The sequence below is a fragment of the Stigmatopora nigra genome, chromosome 12 (genome assembly GCF_051989575.1).
Source record: "Stigmatopora nigra isolate UIUO_SnigA chromosome 12, RoL_Snig_1.1, whole genome shotgun sequence".
Taxonomy (NCBI): domain Eukaryota; kingdom Metazoa; phylum Chordata; class Actinopteri; order Syngnathiformes; family Syngnathidae; genus Stigmatopora; species Stigmatopora nigra.
The window spans coordinates 10,100,331-10,122,572 of NC_135519.1; the positions used below are offsets into that span (position 1 = coordinate 10,100,331).

At 39.3% G+C, this 22,242-nt stretch overlaps 1 protein-coding gene across 1 annotated transcript in view; it reads left to right on the top strand.

Annotated features, from left to right (window-relative positions):
* Positions 1-21,872, top strand: part of lrpprc (leucine-rich pentatricopeptide repeat containing) — a 42,836-nt gene extending 20,964 nt beyond the window's left edge. The window contains exons 24-38 of the mRNA XM_077730062.1: positions 3,885-4,009; positions 4,416-4,522; positions 8,925-8,993; positions 9,079-9,169; positions 9,401-9,543; positions 11,308-11,431; positions 11,805-11,931; positions 13,836-13,924; positions 14,002-14,206; positions 15,461-15,588; positions 15,670-15,785; positions 18,697-18,771; positions 19,156-19,240; positions 20,232-20,374; positions 21,663-21,872. Coding sequence (XP_077586188.1) covers positions 3,885-4,009; positions 4,416-4,522; positions 8,925-8,993; positions 9,079-9,169; positions 9,401-9,543; positions 11,308-11,431; positions 11,805-11,931; positions 13,836-13,924; positions 14,002-14,206; positions 15,461-15,588; positions 15,670-15,785; positions 18,697-18,771; positions 19,156-19,240; positions 20,232-20,374; positions 21,663-21,731 — 1,696 coding nt within the window. The 3' untranslated portion in view covers positions 21,732-21,872. The remainder of the gene's footprint in view (positions 1-3,884; positions 4,010-4,415; positions 4,523-8,924; positions 8,994-9,078; positions 9,170-9,400; positions 9,544-11,307; positions 11,432-11,804; positions 11,932-13,835; positions 13,925-14,001; positions 14,207-15,460; positions 15,589-15,669; positions 15,786-18,696; positions 18,772-19,155; positions 19,241-20,231; positions 20,375-21,662) is intronic.
* The last annotated feature ends 370 nt before the right edge of the window (positions 21,873-22,242 follow it).

Genomic DNA, 22,242 nt, shown 5'->3' on the forward strand with positions numbered 1-22,242 from the left:
CTTGTTTACATTTTGAGGTATGAGTGTGAGCATGAAGGGTTGTCTGCCTCCTTTGCCCTGCGATTAGCTGGCACCCAATTCATCGCCTCTGGCCCAAAGTTAAGACAATCACCATAAATATTTGTAATGAACATCGGTGGTAGCAGTAGAAGGCTCACCACACAGATTATTTTGGATTACAGATGTTTCAAACCTCACCAATCTGTACTTCGTTTTGCCAGTGTGTACAATGTTAGTGGCACTCTAGGTAATTGGATGAAATACTGGCAAAAATACTTGATAATGCAAACATGTTTAAGATTTGATGCCTGTCCGATCCATTGCCAGACATCAGCTTCCAACTTCCTTGACAGGAGAGTCTACTTCCCCTCTTCATCTGTTTTCATTCCGTCACTCAGGGGACAAACTGATTGTTGAAAGGAGGTGGAGGAAGCACGCCGATACATGAGGACAAAGCAGGCATCAGTCTCGCCCGCGCCAGTCTCATCCGCTGCGTTGCCGCTTAATGACTTAATGAACACTTCTGCGGCAGATTAGCCCTTGACAGCCCATCATATGCGCCGCCCCGTTAGCATTCCCGCCCGTCCGCTCCGTATTGTCTGAAGTAACCTGCTACCACTCTGCCTGGCAGCCAGTGCCGGCGGCTGCCACTTGTTTCTAAAAGTGATTAGCAACAGAAATCGAGTGGGAATATGGCAGCACATGAATGATAATTAAAAAAAAAAAAAGAGTTTCAAATGGCATCCAAAGGCGAAGTGCAGAGAAACTCGGAGGGACATAAATGGAAAATGGTTGTATAGAGATTTCATATAAATGTTTTTTGCTATGCCTAAAGCATTTTAGATTGAATCTGTTTCACCCATTGAAACACACTTGGTTCATCTGTGGTCAGTTGTGCGGCTGCCATTGCAAGGCATTCCGGGACAATTGGGAGCAATTTAACATAACTCATTCAAGATATTGGAAGAATCTTTGGAAATGTTGTTATACTTTTATAGGAAGCAGATAGGAATCTTTCCAAAATTTGGTTTATGCCTAAAGCTGTGGATATTTAAATGAGGGTTTTACTAATAATAACCAAAGGGTCACAGTGATCGGCCCGCCTGGCTCTGCCAATCAGGCGTCCCCCTATCTTCTTTTTTCAGAGAGTTGGCAAGCCTAACATGCCGGCATTTTATTCGCTTCATTATAAGCCTCTTCCATACATCTGCTTTTCATTTATAAAATAATTGATGAAAATGTGTGTTAACATGTTGCTGTAATTGTCTGACCAGAGTATTGCCATCATTTTAAATCGCATACTTGAGGCCTGTTGCTTGTTTTGACGTCAACAACCGTTTCTTTCACTTGATTGAAACTTGTTCTCTGTGATTTCCCATTTGGGAAAATCACAAAGTCCATATCTAATGATATATATGAATAGAAATGGATTTCAAATTTGCTAAAACATTTCAAAGCAATGGGGTTGAATAATTTAGAGTGTAAGTGTAACTAAATGCCGTTCTTGCATACACATAACAGCAGGCTACTGGTGTCATGATCAGCGTATCATTTGTGTTTTCCAGACATCCCCCGTCCTCCCTCGTACGGGGACAGTGGCTTGATAACAGGCCTGTCCGTCTTCGTCACGCAAAAGAGGGCATCAGAGAAAAGATGAGGCACAATTAGCTTCCTTGTCTAATCCTTCAGGTTTCTTGTAGCAAAGCCCCTGGTTATATATTTTTTTCAGGACTTAATTGGTTGGAAAGTGGCTGACATGCAAAGCTGGGGACATTAACAGGGCTGTACTGTAGTAAATGGCAATGCAAAGTGACATTTAAATTGTACCAAGGGGAAATTATCCATCTTTTGACATCCTTGGCTTCTTTTTTTTGTGGGGGTGGAGGGGTAATTGCAATGCCAGGCCAAGTGATGGGTCTTTTTTAGCTTTCTCTTATAGAATTTAAGTCTGGTAGGTTGAGTTTTCAGCAAATGTATCCAAGTAACTAAGAGTATACGAAAAATGAATACTACACTTTATTGTCAGTCCCTTCAGTGTATTGGCTAAGGATAGGTATCCTTTTTAGCTCATGGTTCAGAAATTTACAGGAAAAAACATTCATCTTTTGGCTTCTTGTATTCAAAAAGTGAATGTTTATTGACTGCCTATAAAAAAATCGTATAAAAAAAGTCAACTATGATTGCCGTAACATTTAACTTTTCTCTTCACTCACCGTCCAAGACCTCTGTGCTTTGCCCTCTGTGTGATTGACATGGTAATTACCCAATCACAGCGGCGCTGTCACAACACTCTGGATTGAAGTGAAATAGTCTCTCATGCTCCCTTTCTTTCCCTCAACTAGTCTTCAGCTTTACAGTTTCTTTATCAATCCGTCAGACACACGTTTCCTCCCACCAACGCAGCTATTGGCTCTAAGGTTCTTTTGCCGGGCCATGAGTTTTGTAAATAAATGTACCGTGGCATATTGCGGTATTTTGTTTATTGGTGTGTAGATTTTAATAGGTATTATTATGTGGTTACCCAAAGTATTTTAGCAGGAAGTTTTTTTTAATAATAGGCATTTTGTGAATTAAATTTGTAAAACTGATATAAAAACTGGGAAATCTCTTAAATAACTTCCAAGTGGATGAAAAAGGAAAATGCAAAGTATATTTAGAAGGAAACACTGACGGAGGCTTTTAGTTTATTTACTTCTAAGCATGCCTTGAAAAACTGCATATATGAGCTAGAGCTACAACTGATTAATTATAATGATATGGTGAATATTATAGCTTAGAATAAAGTAAAATCATATATTGATAATAATAGGACTAAAGAATAATAAATAATATTTTAGACATGTTTTAAAAATGTAGGTCACAAATGTAAAAAAAATATGCCAAAATGAATGACTTCCTTCACAATTAATATTTTATTACAACCGTACTGTTCTAAGTACATACAACTTGCATGTCTGCAAAAATAAACAAAAAACAGGCAGGAAAGTTGGGCATAAAACATGCAAGAGTTTGAGGACCACAGGTTAGTAGTATCGCACATTTATCTTCAAAGTGATGTCACGCCATTGTTCAAACGCCTTTAGCAAATTTCTTTGCTGTTAAATTTGCAACGCATAAGTCCACACTATTGTTTTAGCACTGGTCTTTACATCTCTTTCCTCCATGTGCTTTTTGCACTCCACTACTATCAATAATTTATCCAGACAAATGCGTATTTGAATATCATAACATGACGTAGCCCGTTAGAATGAATATCTCAACTTAAGGCAAAATGTAGGCCGCATAGGAACATTTTGTGAAAAAGTAATGTTATTACATTCATAGAATTCAACATTTTTTATGAACACTTGTGTCGTAGTTGACAATATCAAGTTCTGGTTTGACGAGAAGTCAGTTTGTCACTGGAACAAATTCTTTCCTATGATGATTTCTTTTTTTATGTCCAAGCAAATAGAAGGTGGAGGGTCAGAGGCAATTGGGATAGAAGGTTGAGGTGAGGAAAAGTTTCCAAACGGGACAATAGAAGTAAAATATGAGCATGGAGGCTAAAGATTGACTCTTTTCTCTACTGTGTTGCATCAAGCTCCCATAAAAGCTTGTCCAGAGAGACATTAGCCCCCTGCACGCCAACATGGGGAGAAAGAGTGCTCGATTGTGTGACAATGATGTATTGGGGTCAAAAGGCCTCATCACCTGTAGTTGTGCTGTCACACATTAAACGGCACGTATTGTTGCAGCGGGTCATTGTAGATGAATGCGAGGGCAGGAGGTTAACGCTCTGTATTTTCTCCCCATACAACGCTAACTGATTGCACATCTAACTCGCTCACTCTCTCTCTTTTCCCTTTGTGTTTGCATGTGTGATTTGGATGGCGTGCTGACAGTAATGACCTCCCCGGAGCTCTCGACGCAGCGCTGGAGTGTCAGAAGCGCTACAACCACCTGCCACGCATCCATGACATCATTGTCAGCCTGGTGGAGAAGGGAGACACGGAGCTTTTGCAGAAAGGTCTCAATGTACCATTTTAGTTACCTTTTTACTGTGGGAATTGAAGTGATGAACAAATTAATTCATCGTCTACTCTCTTTGATGATAAGAAATGTGGAGAGTCTAAAGAAAAAACTGAATTGATAACTACTATGCGTCACACCATATAAAGCATGGGGTGTTCTTTGTATTTGGTTTTCAGCCATGCCTTGATGTCCTCGCAATATCTTTGTATCAGTCCTGCCCATTTATAGTTCATAAAGCAATTGTTTTTCCAAATAAATTGTAACCTTAGTGTTCCTTTAGACCTTTTTTAACACTAAAAAAATTGCTATATATTTTTATTTGAATTACAGGACATATCAAGCTGATTTTAGTCCAACTATAGATTGTTTTTAACCTTTATCTTTGTTGTAATCACCCTCAGCTATGGACATAGTGAGCCAAGAGCGCGGGGAGATGACCATGTTGTACGACCTGTTCTTCGCCTTCTTGCAGACAGGCCGCTACCGTGAGGCTCGCAAGATCATTGAGGTAATAAAGTTAAAAATACAACATCTTAAATACGGGGACACCAGATGATACCACTGACTGAACAAAAATAGCTTTAAATTTAAAATAAAAATAGTACGCTTTGTTTCTTTTAATTTTTAGGGGGTTTTGTTTATTCTAGGTCAGTGGTTTTCAAAGTGGGCGGTACCGCCCCCCGGGGGGCGGTGTGAACTTTCAGGGGGGCGCTGACGAATAAACAGGCGAATGGGGGGCGTTGAAATAGTGAAGGGGGCGATGGAGCAATTACAGTAAAATGTGACGTTGGTGTTTGTAGAAAGACCGGAAAAATTGATTGTCTGTAATAAAAAGTCGACAAAAAAACAAGCTTTATTGAAACAAGAAACGTTGTCTGCTCGAGCGCTCACGAGCAGCGCGCATATACCGTATATCACTAATTGTCGCGAGTTTATCGTCGATGCAGGCGACTGGGGAAACCACCACCATCCAGTCAGCCGCAGAGGAGCACACAATAGCGCGCCGGCAACGCTTAACCACAGACGTATGCGCACAGCGACCGGCTTAATGCATCAGCTATCAATTTTTATGATTCGAGGTGAACTGCGCATTGGTCTATTAAAAGAAACGAAATTAGCGAATAATATCTGAGGCGCCTGTCTTCTATTTATTTAAGCTTCGTTCGTTGGAAAGGGGTAAAGAGGGGGGCGTTGGCATTTTGGCCCGGCGGTGAAGGGGGCGGTGGCCAAAAAAGTTTGAAAATCACTGTTCTAGGTCATTCTGTGTCCTGCTTTGACTTTCGTATTGCTACTACTTTTAATATCAATCCACAATCAAGCATACATGTTCCACAGAGAAATATGTAGAAAAACATTGCCCTGTAATGGGCTTGTAGATTAGTGTAAAAGAGAGTGGCAAGGATATGCATATCAGCACAGGGAGATTGATGAAAAAAGAGATCAGAATATGAGACATCAGAGATAACAAGGCCATTATTTGCTTTCAGCCAAAGGATGCCCCTGTTCATCCGTCTCGTGTGTACTAAAAAAGGGATTTGGGCCTCTTGAGGATTTTCCAACTCTCTGAAGTGCTATCGACATGTTATTGTGTCTGTACATCCCTCATCCTTCTTACACCGGTGTCAGCTACTGTAAATGCCAGCAGTGTGTTCTAGGGGAAAAGCCCTATTACAGATTACAGTCAAGGATGTGTGTTTTGAGCTGTCAAAAATGCCCCTAGCACACATAAAAACAGACATTTTCCATATGTTAGACTGAAGTTGTCCCTCAGAGGGTATTGAAACATGTAGCACTGTAAATTATACAGTGACTTTGTTCCGCTCACTTCAACAATCAGTAAAGGCAGCCTAGAAACATACATTAAAACATTAATTGTTTTAGATGTGCTGTATGTCCTCCTTTTTGTTAAATAATGTAGTTGCCAAGTAACAGCGTCAGTTAATGCATTGCACCTAGAATGAAGGTCATTTCTTAAAGTGGGAGCCGTCGTTTGGGACCATTGTGAATGACATGGAATCATTCTATTTCTCTGTAATCTTTTATCTTCTTTCAAGTTTGCGTGTTTACCTTGTATTTGTCTGAGTATGAGTTAAATAGTCTAACCCTTCCAAAATCATGTTAAGGCAGGGCAAAAGGAGATGGGCAACCATTCACGTTTACACTCACACTCGGAGACAATTTTTAGTGTTCAACCATCCTAACATGCATGTTTTTGTGATGTGGGAGGAAACCGGAGTAGCCTGAGAAAACCCACACAAACCCAGGGAGAACAAAGTCCACGAACCAAAAAGGGATCGAACCCTCAACCCCAGAACTGAAGCCAACATGCTAAGAACGCATTTGCCCACCGGACCACCTAGAAATAACATACTGAACCCAAATAACCATTTCATCTTACTTTGTCCGGGAGGTTAATATTTACTGCAAAGCTCCATTGATCCCTGCCTTTATTCTCCTGATAAAACATGAACAAAGTGAGACATTTTGAGGCCGCTGGCTCTAAAAATATCTCCTTAAAAGCTATTCACACTCTGGTTAAATCGCTCACAAATGAGTCAGCTAACACCTTTCAATTAATAACTCTCTGTCACCCATTTGCAATAAGTTTTTAAAATTTCCAGTCAAGTAAGCTGACCTCACTGCTGTCATCTGTAATATCTTTAATACTTGAGACCATAATGGATATTTGTGGTACAGTCACTAAAGCATAAAAAGTAATAATCGTGCAGAAAGACACAGGCGTCAAGGGTTTCAAGTGGTATTCCCAGTGAGTGATGACTCTCTTTAGGCTGTGTTTGGTATAATTGGCAGCTGATTAATCACAGCTAATTAAATGTAATGATAGAAAAAGGTGGCCAATTTGGTGCTAAATGGTCGTGGTTAGGTAGGAGATTATTGTGGGGGCCATTATAATGGCTGACGACTTGGTGTCTGTGTATGTGGTCCAGGTTAGGTAGCATTGCTAAAGAGTAGTGAATCATTGTGTTTTTATGTTAGGGAGAGGGTTCAGCCATGCTTGTGTGTTGCTGTGTGCATGGGTGTAAATCTGTGCGTGTCATTAGATTTAAGTGGTCGGGGTGATCAAGGGCATTAAAGCAGGAAGTGAGATGGAGATTGATTGTTGAGTGGAGTTAAGTATTCTTTTTAAAAATATAAGCAAGAAATATATTTCAGTTTTAACTTTTTTTTTTTTACACACCCTTTCAAAAACAACCATTCAGAAAACTTGTTTATCATTTTTTTCTATGTAAAAGTGGTGAATATTTTGAAATTCTAAATGTTGTAATGGATTTGTAAGCATGCATTTCTTTTTCTATCTACTATTTTACTACATGGTGGAGTGAGTGGTTAGCCCGTCGGCGTCATAGCTCTGGGGTGCTGGGTTCAAGTCCAGGTCGATCCAACTGTGGAGTTTGCATGTTCTCCCCGGGCTTGCGTAGGTTTACTCGGGTACTCCGGTTTCCTCCCACATTCCAAAAACATGCATGGTAGGCTGATTGGACACTCTAATCTGCCCCTAGGTATGGGTGCGAGTGTGCATGGTTGTCCCTCTGCTCGTACCCTGCCTCTGGCCAGAGACAGCTGGGATTGGCTCCAGCACCCCCACAACCCTAGTGAAGATAAAGCGGTTCAGAAAATGAGATTTAGCTATATCTCCGTGCTTATTTTGTGATATGTACAATTAAAAACAACATTTTTCAAACACTAAGATTAGGGCTGTGGGCCTTCAGGGATTCTAATAGAGGTATGCGTGGGGATGTGCATGGATGGTGTATTTGCACAGGGAGACTTACAAACAAAATAAAAAGGAATTGAATGGGAGGGAAAGATGGGAGAATTTGCACTAGGCTTTGGTCTCTAAGAAGATTAGACAGACTGAGGGAGAGAGTGAGTGCAACACATTTTAATTTGTCCCTTTGGCTGCTCGGGTAAGCGCATAATGCCTCCGCCTGGGATGGGTGGAGGGATGGAGAGGTTGAGTTAGGGGTAAAAGAGGAGAAGGAACAGGGGAGATTTGTAGGAAGAGGCCAGGATTGAGAGAGATTGGAAAAGGAAACAGCAGTGGGGGATGAAGCCAGTCTTTTCTTGACTCTGCTCCCATCAAAAAGGGCCAGCGGGGATTGAGCACCGTTGATCCCCTCCGTCTTTCAGATTAACTTTTTGGCTCGTTCTTTTTCTCTTCTATTTTACCCCCCCGTCTCAGATTACCACATAGCGAGAGCGAGATCTCTCAATCCTAGTCTTATTCAGATTGTATCCAAGTCCCATGAGACAGATGAAATCCTGATCGCTGTTCTTTCGTAATAATCACCTTGTCACTCCACGTATCAGACTAAATCTGTGCTACACGAGCCCCTAGATCAATCTATGTCAGCTGGTATTTGACAGCTTGTTGGCCTCTGTCAAAATCTTTCTGGCCTGAATGCGCAACAGTTTCCAAATACAGAATACTGTGAAGCGCATTTTGCATTCGATATTTCAAAGATCTTGTTACTTGCCTTGGGAAATGGAAAAAAAATACTGGACCTATTTACATCTTCATTTGCTAATCATTTAAAACAAATAAATCATAAACAAATAAGATAAATATCTCTACCTTCCTAACTGTGGGTCTCCTGATTAAAATAATGAAATAAGAAAAGACTAAAAAAACCTAACTTTTTAGTAATGTAATCTGTTTGTCAATTTGTTCCTTTTAGTTGCATAATTATATCATTTCCAAAATCAATTTACATTTGAATAGAATTGCATTACATACACATTACATATACCTTTTTGTACAGGTTATCACGTGAAACTGGAATTTAAGTCTGGTATTTAAAATCCAAGCTAAATAGCAAAATCCACGAAAATGTTCATGATCACATATTTTATTTACCTTTTTTCCTTTTTCTTTTTTACCTTCAAAGACCCCTGGAATTAGGGCAAGACCTGGGCGACTGCAGTGGTATGCTGAAAAATGCATCTCTAACCAACAGGTACTAGCAGCATTGCACTGAAAAATGTACAACAGAGAAATAAAGTCAATGAAAGTCCCCCGCCTAAAAATACTTGTGCTCATAGATGGAGCCACTGGAACAAATGGTGGAAATGACATCCAAGTTATTTGAGTGTGACCGTGATGAGATGTACTGTTACATCCTTACTCTCTGCAGTAAGTACTTTTAGTTTTATTGGGTTTGGGACCTACACAGAGCACCATCATGTGATCGCATCAATGTTTATTGGACCAATTAAACCTGATTGTCAAACTTCAATATTACCAATGTTTTCCATACGATGGGATTGACACAATCGGGTCAATTGATCAGATTTGCCTTCTACTGTTAAGTAAAAGTATGGTAATCTTCATCACAAAATAAATCTTATTCCATCCCTCCTCTAGAGGAAACAAATGACTGGAAAAAGGCTGAAGCTGTGTGGACCAAGATCCAGGAAGAAAACATCATTCCCCGGGAAAGGACACTGCGAATGCTGGCTGAAGTCCTGAAGAGTAATGGCCAGGAGGTACCATTTGAGGTGCCTGAGGTAAAAAAAAACCCTGCTGTGTGATAGAGCCTACACATCGTGCTAACTGTAATAACGAGATTATTCAGAAGAAAAATAGCCAGAAGGCTCCTCGTGGGGAAGGGAGGCGATGGAGCAGAGAAATCTTGAGATTCCCAGGAGGAGTTTAAACATGCCTCAGGCCTAATGTGACACGTAACCAGCACGGTAAACATTCATTCCAAAGGGAAAAGGACAAATAAATAATCTAATGCAATTTCCTCTGATTTGGTTGGTTAGAGCTGTTTTTCCCAATAAGACTTGAGGTGCCTTAGAGACTTGCATCACAAAAAATATGTAACCAGTTGTTGCTCTTAAAATTATGTAACTTCACTTTGCCATTTCAATGGACATTTATCATGACAGCTAAAATTGAGGCAGTTTGTCACAGATATCTTTCAAGACAGAACGAGGCTGGACTAGTTTTTTAATATTGAAATAGAAAAAAATAAACAGGTTGGTGAAAACAGCAGGGCAGCACAGAGGAACACTAACCTGCACTAAGGCCAAAATAATCATAAAATTCATAGTTTATGAATAGAAAATAATATATAGAGAAACCCCTTTTCCACCCGGGTTAAGGACTTAAGGCACTACCTTTTATATAGTGAACATCAGCATATAATTGACTTAAAAAAGGTTTAACATTCCCTATCTAGAAAATGGCCACAAATCACAACTTTTGTCTAAATGACTCACTCGCGTATAGTTGGCTTGCTAAAAATATGGAAGTCCGGCCTGAATACCAATACTGGAAATGGGTTTTAACTCAAATGCTGAACTAAATATTTGGGCTTTAGCTGTATTAAGACAGTAAGGCCAGTCATTGCCTTCAGTTGGCTCGATGCAAGTAGAAAGTCACTTAAAAAAGTAGCAGATAATTGAATGAAGACCTTTTATTCTCATCACTGTGGTCATATCGATCTGTGTCATAATAGCCCATTTAAATATCCAACTATAAAGATGCATAATTAGCGTTCAGTTAACCGGATCACTTTAAGAGCATGTTGACCTCACCCCCTCTTCTATATTCAGCGACCTCTTTTAAATGGAGGTCGAGGGGTAAGAAATACTCTTATCAACTGCTGTGGGTGCCTGCCATGCTCCACTTTTGTAAGCCTCTGTTCATTACATGGAGCAAGGCAAACAGGATTGTAGTGTGGTCAAACAGAACGGGTGACTGGTGAAATGAGTTACAGCTGGATGTGTGTTCAAATCTCTAATGCCTAACTAATTAAGCCAGCAGCTAAATGCCACCATATGTCTCTCTTTCTCTATCTTGCTCTCGGATGTACATGCTCACTGAAAAGATAAAATTATGAAGGGATGGAATTGGACAATAAAACCAGTGAAAAAAAGGGTTAACAATTAGTATGAAATATTCTTTTCATTCCTCCCCATCGCCCCAAGCCTTGACGAGACAGGAAGTGATCACTGTTGCCCCGAGCGTTGAACTAGATGACCCCAGGGGCACTCCAGTTGATGTCCTCGGTCCCCGCACTCTTAACACACTCTTCCCCCCCTGGGTACTAGCCCTAATTTGCCCCCAGCCAATACAGCTTAACCCCCTCCCCTTGCTGCTACATGGGTGAGTGAGCATCAGCGGACCCTGGCCTGGCTGCCCCACATCACATACACAAACTGAATATGTGTAGCAACTTGTTAGAGCCTAAAGAGTGTTGCAGTGTTTTGATGGAAACATCAGCCTGCGTTTGATCTTGTGTGTTTGTGTATGTCTTTTTACAGACGTGGTGTCAACAAGCTGCTAACACAGCGCATGTCAAACCAGAAACACCATATCGAGCTGTGGAAAGTAACTCACAGTATGAAGTTCGACTTTTAGCCCTTTGCAAGAAAGGACAAGCAAACGGTAAGATGCACAAAGTCAATTATTAATTAAGCCCAGAATTTACATTGAACTCCTTTTTCAATTGGATTGAAAGAGGGACTATTTTCCCTTCCAAATTAAGCTTTATTAATTATTATTAAGCTGTATTAATATTTCAAAGTAGAGAAAAGATAATCAGATAAAACGGTAAATAAAATTATTTTGACGTATATGAATGAAATCCATGAAAAAAATGTGTCTAACCAAATTAACCAACCCTAAAAGAGAAAAATAAGATCAAAGATTGTGCATAATGCCTTGTGGGATCTAAACTTAGTTTAAGACTAAAAGGAGAAGTACTTTATCTTCATTTGAGTATTGAGCCCAATATAACTGCTTTTGTTCTCACTGTCAGAGGCCCACAGGCTGATAAAAGAAGCGAACAAACAAGGTGTAGCTTTGGGCGCTGCTGCATACGACCATGTGATCCGCTCCCTGCTGGCTGCAGGAGCTCTTGATGAGGCCATGGCAGTCAAAGACATGTAAGTAGCCTAACTGACACTGTCAAAAATGACCGTGTTCTGGATTGTTATTTTTTCATGGGTGGATATGTAACATTGTCTACTTGTTAAGTAAAATAGTCCAGTAGAGTAATAGTAATGTATTGTGTTGCGTGGCCGTGTAGGAGCATGTAGAGCGTTATTAGAGATTTAGCTTAGTCCTACCATTTTTTTTAAGTCTCTTATTTTGCTATTTGTACTTCAGAGGAAAACAAGCTACTACTTATGAAAACAAGGAACCACTTAATGTGTAAGGCTCTTTCACATCTGCACAGGATTGGAAAAAAAAAAAAACATCTCTTGTGTTTTTATTGGCTTACATGTTTCTCCACTACAGTGCTTAGAAAAACATGCACAATACGGAATACAATATCTGCTCATTTAAACTTAGTTTACAGCCTGCACTGCACTGCGTGAAGGCTTCTTTTTATGTGTTTTTTAATCTGTGCTCGTGCTGAGGAGGTGACTGAGCTGAGAGTAGAGATGGACTGGGCAAGGTGATAATGGCACGGAATAAGGAGATAAAAGGAGCTAAGTGTGGGGGGGAAAGAAATGGGGGAAAACGGGGAGGACATCTAGATTTAATCAGGAAGAAGTTTAATGAAGACGCTATAGGCATTAATTCTTTGAGCATTTGTTTTGGGATAATCTGAACAGAATTGAGTATTGGAAAGGGAGCATTTATGGCCAGATTAAGGGTTTGAGGGTGTGATGATAAGAAAGATGTTGGCTGAAGTGCAAATATACTATGCATGGAAGGGCCAGGCACAGGGAAAGTGTGTATGTGCGGGAGAGAGCCTCTTGAGGTTTTTTTCTAACCTGATAAGAGTAATTCAGATCCTACCAACTGACCTTGTTCCTGCTGTGACCCTGTCGCATGTGGCTCCCGGATGCCGCTTGGCCCCCGGTGTCGTCCTGATGATAAGGACTGCCTTGCCTGATGCTTAATCGAGCACAGAGATTAATCTGCTTGCAGGGCTTTCATAATAAGTATAAAAAAAGAAGAGAGAGAGAGAGGTTAGTCTGATTGAGGTTTTCATGGAAAAGAAATAGGGAGGAGAAATGAGTATGAGGATGTGGAGGAGATTTGGAGAACATTTATCTCATAAATGACACTCCAGTCACGTGCACTCTGGCTCAAGAAGAACAAAACATTTAATGCAGAGAGGCATCAATCATGCCATTCATGTTTGTATTAGTGTCAGGGTCACATAAGAGGCTCAGACATGCCACCCATCATGGACTTTGCATTGTCTGTACTCTGTGTACAAGATTAGTTTTCCCAAATGCAATGCCTTCTAATATTGCAAAGTTTCAAGACACCACAGACAGATATTAACAGTCTCGATCCAGTTTTTATAAAAAGATTTGCTTTCAATGTCGACAAATCCCTATCTTGTTGAAAGTCAGCAGCCTGTCCGGTTGAGCTCCCACGATACACATTAGACTGGTAAACCTCCATCTGTAGTGCGGTTGTCCATATTTATCATAATGCTGTCAGTTGACTGTGCCATGTCTATCACCACCCATTATGTACCAAAGCAGTGTTCATACAAGTAAAGACTAGTATGAAAGGTTGCAATAAAAAACGAGAATTATTATTTGTATTCCAACAAAGGTTAATTTTGAGAATCCTAATGCAATTTTATTTTCCCTATAACAAAATACTTGTGCTTTTCTGACAATTACAGTCAAAACGGATGATGTTGTGCAGATAACCATAAGGTTTTGGCTGCTCTGCGTGTACATGAATATAACATCGGTTCGGTTGAACTTCTGTAGGGTACATGCACAATTGTAAACAATTAGGAACAGTGCCCGGTAGGGATTGCATGTGATCTTCTTTGTTTGAAAATTTATGTTTAAAAATCTATCAACTCTTTCAGTTCCCAGACTCAAATCCCTGGGTTTCATCTTAGTGAAATTGCAACCAGTTTGCTTATAGTTACGCAGAGCAAGCGAGGCCAGACTGAAGGTAAGAATTCTCTATCCACTCTACATATACAAGATTTAGCCAAATATAATATCAGATTGCACTATTCTCACCTACAGAGGCCTTTGCCACCCTGAAGTCAATGCAGCAGCAGGACCAGATACCCTCACAACTCTCTATTACCAGACTGGTGCAGGCCCTTGGCAGCAAAGGGGACATTACTGGAATTATGGAGGTGCAGACTCTCATGGAAAGTCTCGGCACGGATCTCAACCTGTCCACCATGCTGTTCACCAACAACAAAGTCCTGGCTCACATCCAGCAGTAAGTTACTGAGTCCATTCCGTCATTGAAATCCTACAATTGGCACATTTAATTTCTTGACTGCCGTGAAAATGTATTTTTTTATTTTCAAATGTTTTGTCGATATTTTCCAACCATGAAGCAAGTAAACATACAGAATGTTAATGTAATGGTTAAAAGTTAAAAGTTTTCTGTAAATCATTACTATTGGCAGTGTTCAATTGATTTACCATGCATGTTTAAACTTCATGTTAATCCTATTTCATCTTCAAGTTCATGTGTTTGGAAAAAGAAGAAACCCCTCACAGTAGTAGCATTTTTTTTTAATCTTTACATTTACTAAATAAATAAGCAAATAATAATCCCTTCTGTATACCAGTGCTTCTGCATATATCCCAACTTGTCAACTTGTTGTTGAACAAACTAAGAATCAACCGTAGTCTGGCAAAATCACAATGAACTATTTTAACCACATTACCGCCAGGCAAGTACGTGACAAGACATACTATGACGCACTCTTAGCATAAAAGCTTAGCGAGAAAATTACATCAAGAACAAATAGGAGACACGGGCATAAAAGGATTATTCATGGGTTCCTTTTAATGTCATGAAAACACCCATCCTCCATTGCTGTTGCATAGCTTCTCAAACAACAGCGAACAAAATATAAAACACATTGTGCATCAAACTTTCATCACACCATTTGCCACATTAGCGCGACAGGCGTCCCCGTGCCAACTCGGCAGCGCAGCAAAAAGTGGAAGAAATCGCAAGACGGCCTCACGCCCGGTTAGCCATTGTTGCTTGGCCCTGTCAGCTTGAACCTTGACCTCAGGAAGCGGTGCCCTGAGCTTCTCTGACGCATGTGTCCCCGCCGTGCTTGAGTCAACCTGACTGTTTAAGAGCCCGGGTGGGGAAGCGAGTGGGGCAGGAAAGCAAAGAGAGACGCATTTTGCGGGGGCTCTCGCTGAATTATTCACATGGTCCCAGTCGCAACAATCAGGGTGGATATGTTCACCCACCTCTGGACACTCGCACATATACTTGCGCGCATGCCGCCGCAGTTAAATATTCATCACAATAGCGACGGTGAAGGAGGCAGGCACAGTTAAGTGTAGTGGCCAGGCGAGGTTGCCAGATTAAGTTGGCAGATATCTGTAGAGCTTTCGATTTTCATGCTATTTTGCACCAACATTTCACCACTCGAACAAAGCCGCAGAAGTTTGCACAGTTAAAAGACATTTTTCTGACGTTAACACTTGTTTTCATCCCTAGAGGGAATTTGGAGTCAGCAGTGGAGATGTTGGAGGAAGTTTACACCAATCAAGACAGCAAAAACCCCAGTATGTCATATGTGTTCCGGAGGATATTGGAGGAAGACAATGAAAAAGCCATCGACAAATGTATGACAGAAAACACGCAATATACAATCACAAATATTACCAGAAACACTCAATGACGGAAGGTGCCTATGTATTTTTCAGTGAGTTCTATGGCCGAGCGGCTGGCCAACCACTTTGCATGTTACAGACCAGCTTCGGATCTCTTCCTGAATCTTCTGGACTTGGGCAAAGTAGAAGATGCCAAGTTCATGCTGGCTGTAAGTCTGTCTTAATTTTAATAACTAACCATGTGCCCTGAATCAAAATGCTTACTACAAGTTTCATGCACTCTTGTGTCTCCATGTGCACACAATTTTCAACACCAAAAGTAAAAACACAATGCCACTTTACGCTTTTGTTTCAGACCGTGTCCATCTAAATATCTAATTCAATCTTCACCTCCTGGTTGGTAAGCGGTCCAGGGAATGCATATATTCTCAGCCCCCTGATGAAACTAGTTCCACCTTTGTATCGCAGAACACAGATACCATAAACTATCCTAACGGTGGGCCGGATGACGCCTTCAAAAACAATAATAAAAATATTCTTCACAAAAGGGCGAGAAGAACAAGCAATATAGCTTACGTTCAATGACCTTTCATTTATTTTTGGGGGAGTTTTCTGTCAAAAAGGTTTTCTACACCTGGTCTTCTGTCGGTGGTTCTCATTATTCTGCATATCTTTGAGTCGTTTAAACTGGTGTTCTTCAGGGCCTTGTCTCGGGGATCACGTTATTTTTTTTGATGATAGATCACTATAACTTATTTAGTCTCATGGCCTTCCTCTTGACTTGTATTTAGGACTTCTTTACCTCCCTTATTAAACACACCACTTTGCCTTGCTGCTTTTTGTGCAATGGCAATTAAAAACATAGACCGCAAAAACAAAATAGCAAGTGTTGATTTATTTTTTTTAAAGTCCATCACAAGTCCCTCATGCCCTCTCATCAAAATCTTGTGACAGCTGGATGCATTCACCCACCACAGTTTTTGATTAATTTATCTGTCTTGCATTTGGGTCCCAGACCCCACATCCCTTCGAGTCTGATGGTCTGTGGTTGCTCGCCTCTGACTTCAACTTAACTTATTTACGCGCAATTCATGCGTTACAGCTAGCTGGCTTTGCTTTGAGCTTTGGGAAATGAACACAAGTATGAAGAGACTCTAGCTGGGTTGACGAGACACTGACAGAATTGCGCAGAGATTGCATTTGCAGGCCTGTAAATTAGAGAAACTTGATGGCAATTCATTGTAATTTCGTCTCACTTTATGCGACCACCCCACCTTTCAATGCGTGCAAGTTTTTTATGACTTCATAGTACTGAAAATGTTTCCTCCGTCTTTTATCACTAATTAAACAGGAATACACAAAATATTTTTTGGAGTGGGGGCAATATTGGATTTGGTGCTCAATTGATACTTAAACTCACATTTAAGGTGAACTTGGCAGTTTTATTAAGCATCATCTAGCTAAAAAGTAGGCAGAAGTTAATATAATTCCTTTTAATTAGAAGGCTCTTAGACAGACATCAGTTACAATTCAGCCTTTTCCCCAGCCGTTGGTTATGGCCACCTTTTATTTCTTTATTAAGAGACCAGGAAGTGATAGAAAGATGGTAGAAAAAGTTGGGGGCAAGGAGACAAATTAACATACAGTACATGAAAACTTCTCATTGTTAAATTAGAATGTAACTCAGCATTAGAGACAAAACATATTTAAGATAATTCTTTAAACACTAATCTACCTCAACTAAAACAAGCACTTAACAAGACATTAAATGTATATTTTCTTTTTTTAAGGAACAAAAGAAATTAGTTAATTGTCAACAATCAGTTAAATTTAGTTAAAAATAGATACATTACTACTCATAGCTTTCAGCCTTCATCACTATTTAAACAAACTGTGGATTACATTACATACATCCTTGATTTGCATTCCCATTTAACAGTAAATAGTCACAGATAACTTTAGTTCTCTATGATAGCAGACATTGTCTTTGTGTATAATCCATAATGCATTCCTAAATATTTTCTACTACAGAACCACAATTTGTTAGTGTTGTTTTTCTGGTTTGCCAATTGTATGTTTTTGTTCACTTTTTTTAATGATACTGAGGGGATTCAACAATGAAATCATCATAAATGGTTAAAATTGTTCGTTCCTGTAAATATATGTATATTGTAAGCAAATATGAGGCCTTGAAAAAGTCATGCAATGCACTCAGCTAAATTACAACATTACCAATGCTTGGGTTTTACATCTAACATCCCTCGTATGTAGTCTTTTCTAGGCCTCAGTGGAGGGCTGCGCTGCAAAGTAAAGCAACCAGGGCCATCCCTTTAAAAAGTGAAGCGACAAAACTCCGAAAAGCTTTTAAGTAGACACGCGCACAATAACCGTGACGAGCCTATCAAGAGAGGCGGCGGGTGGGCAAATGGGAGGTGAGCGTGAAGTCATTAGGAAGTACAACTAGGAACACATGTAAGTAGAGAGAAAAGATGAGACGTTCCCTGGGAGCATCCGGAGCTTTTAGGAGCCGCCGGGTCAGTTCTGGCGTCACTTGGGGGGAAGGCTGGGAATGAAATAAATAAATAAACAGGGATGGAGCCAATGCCCATAGTGTCGCCCTAATTGCCTGATTGTGCTCACATCATTCCGCTTGTGTGTGTCTATATGCGCAAGTCTACGCTTGCGGGCATGGTGTTTTAAGCCTCGCAGGCACCCTGCTTTGAATTCCATAAAACCAGAATGCATTGCTTTGCCAATGACTATAAGTGTCACTGCTGTTCTCTCAGTAGTAGACACATACTCTCACTGAGCACAGAAACGCGAAATAGGCGCTTAGAGCCACATTTCCTGTAAATGCCTGCATCTCTTCTACACATTAAACAATCTTTTCCTTTTGGATTAAGAACATGTATGTTTCCAAATCTTGTTACGTCACATGTTTAATCTTTATCCATGTGCTTATGTCTAAACAAGCCCTTTAAGATTAATCCAAGGCAGGGGACTAAATACTTTTTATTTCATCAAATATTTATTTTTTTGATTGATGTTAAATGGAGTAGTATTGGTCTTTTTTCTTCTTCTAAATCTTAATTTACCATACATTTCAACTTCTTCCTGCAGAGAGTCAACGCCCTGGCTGAGCAGAAAGAAGCGCTGCTGTCCTACGTGGCGAAAACGTCTCAGCGGCCTGGACAGGTCCTTTTCACTTTATCTTTTTTTCAAAATCCCTGTAGTTTTCTTTGCCATGAAATATTTCTTAGAAGTACATTTTGCGTTTATTTGTACATACTATATAAATGCTGGGTTGTGTTCCCATGGAGGCAAAGCACCTTTTGTAATCTAATGACATCCAGCCATAAAAAAACGTTATTTATGACAAATTCCAAACATACTCTTGGTAAATCACAAGTTGTTTTATTATGAAAGACAACATCTTAACTTAACAACATAGGGCACACTGAAACAACATTAAATATGCCTTGTTGTTAAATTATTTTGGCCATGTCATTGAATTTGCCATGACCATTGGATATAATTATGACAATTCACAGACATTTGTTTTCACGTTTTACTCCACAGGTAGAGAAAATCAATACCTTGCTGGCTCTGATCCCTGACTTTGCAGAGAAAGAAATACTTTACCCGTATATAATGAAGTGTCACGGTAAGAGCAATTTTATACTTTTTCAATTCTACCAATGAGGTGTCACTTTTTAATTTAAAAAAAAATCAGTCAGTTGGCAACCATACTTACTTGCAACCAACTGCACTATTCATAGCAGGCTTCCATTTGTATATTTTTGCTATTAAGATAACTTCTTGGTCCTTAACTCCTGTGAATTGTGAATGTTCTCTTTGTGTATACGCGTATGAGTGGAGTCATAGTAAGTAGAACATGCAGACCTTTTTGAAGAACATGCCCACTAATGACTTAGCTGCCCTGTCTAGCCTTGCGTTCTAATCTCTACATGGCCTGCCATTTGGTACTTCTTTTGTCCGACATGACGACCGACCATCTTTTGGCTAGAGTTCCTACAAATTTCCTCTATTTGCCCAGCAAACACTAGCGAACATGACTATTTCATTAGCATTAGTCAGCAGCTCAAACAAGATGCCCATAGAAGAAACATTCGTACACTTGGGTTTCATCTTTCTTCTTCAATAGTCAGAACCTTGTTCTTCTTTTTTTTTATTAATAAAATATGGATAGAGGAATAGGAGAAACAACCTCATAACACATTCTTGTGTGCAAAAAGAAAAGATAAATTTAATTTTTTTGTTTTATAATTTAGTTTGTCATGACAAAGACAATGTTTTGCAGTTGAAATGATAATTAATATCGAAAAAAAAACTTCTTGACTCTGAGTTTGTAAAGGGTTCGTTGTAATTTCAATTCTTATTTCTGCTATATTCAAGGAATCTGGAGAAAGCGTGGTCTGCTTATAGTTTTCTTCATTACGAAGCAGATTTTATTAGTCTATTATTGTTGTTATACGTTCGTTTAATATCCACAGTACAGCACAAGGTTTTTGAAAAGCTTGATAATCAAGTCACATTTGTCTTTAAGAATGTTACAATCCTTTTAAAATGCATTTTAAAGTGTAATTACATAATTGTGACATACTAAGCAAATATATTTTGATCTTTTGTGGCAGTCAATGACAAAGACCTGGCTTCGGCCAAGGCACTGTACGACCGCATGCAAGAGGAAGGGATGGACGTGGACGAGCTGTCACTCAAGCGTATGGCCGTATTGTATCGCGAAGTTGGAGAGAATGCACCCTTTGCTGAGCCTCCGGTGAGTCCCACTTTACACTCAACATAATAACTATAAATTGGTCCGCAAGGTGTCATCCCTTAATTAAGAAAAATGCATTAAAACCTAAAAAACAATTTAGTCAAACATTTATTTTTCGGATAATTACATTTTAAAACATGAATTTAAACATTAATGCTATCGTCAGATCGTCATAGTTGCAACAAATACATTGATACCAAACATGTAGGGCTCAATACAATATAGCACTGTTATTGTGCTTGTATTGTTTTTTAAATTTATTTTATTTTTCTCCTCATATTTTGCCTGTGAGATAGTATCAATGTGTGTTGTCTCTCTGTTTTTGCTACTTTTTAGCCTTTTAGCACTTGACACATTATGTAAGTTGATGTAGGACTATTTTTAGGCAGACATATACAGATATCCACTTGCACACTTAGAGAAGGCTCTCATGTTGCTGCTGTGACCCCTGGGGGCAGGTGGACCAGCAGCCTGACTCACCTGCGGGATGAAGTAAAGAGGGCCTCTTATATTATTCAACACACGTCAGGGGAGTTAGGTGACGCTTGGCCTTTTGGATGGAAGCAAATGTGAACGCCTTGATAAAACCTCCTCCCAAACTCTCAAATGACACTCACCGACTCCCACCATGTCCCGATAATTCAAATCTTGTCATTTCAAATACAAATTTGTTAATACACAGTTCCCCTCACTGACATTTCTTTTCAGGATGTGTGTTATTCAATGAGAAATTGAGTAAAAATTGCACAAAGAATTTAAATATTGACTTAAACAAGGCCAGGTGGTCATAGAAAACATGCTAAGCATTTACTTCATTGCATGCAGGCATTTTATATGTAGTAAGCGAAGCACTTTCTTCATTGCAAGCAAATATATAATAATGTAAGACTAAAGACCCTAACACTGAGCAAAAAGCATTTTTCACTAAAAATTCTGAACATCTTACGCTACGGTAACATTGAACTCTTCACTAAACCCAATGTGCAGCCACACAAGAAAAAAAAACTTACAACACTTTGAGTGGATCAAAACACTGATTAATTAAGCAAGAGGGGGCCAGCAGTGTGTGTAGATCTTTGTGTGTGTGTGTGTGTGTTGGTGTGAGGGCTTTAAATCCCTTCTTTGCGTATTAATGGGTATTTAAAGATGAAACGAGAAAACCTGTTTGGAGAGCGCAGGCTATTAAAACACTCCCAGGAGGGCGCACTCACAATGCCCTCCATCACCTGCGCAAACGCCATTTCGGATTTATGGCCCACCTATTGTTTTCCTTTTTTTCTGTGTGCAGGAGTCGTTCAAGTTCTATGCCGACAAATTGAAACTGAGGAATATCAAACTGCAACCCGTTGAAGAATAAAGTCACTGTTGTCATCCTTCCTTTTTTGTGTTTTTTTTTTATACATTATGTAACGTGTTCCACTTTTGTCCTGTGCTTTCGATATGACATTGAGGACTGTGTACAGAAGTATTTATGCTAATAAATGATGTTAGGAAGTAATATTCTTGTGTGAGTATTTTCAAATAGTCATTGTATGTAAATAGAGAATATGGCTTTAAAAAAAATTCAAGTGTAATTTTCACTGAAATTAAGAAGTTTTCAAATCTAACTAACACTAAAGAACAATCAATTTGAAAATCTCACATAAAGTAATGTTAAATTAATTTCATTGGTAAGAGGTTGACCAAAATATACATTTCTTTAAATGTTTTTCTGAATGTATTTATATATATATATATATATATATATATATATATATATATATATATATATATATATATATATATATATATATATATATATATATATATATATATATATATATATATATATATATATATATATATATATATATATATATATATATATA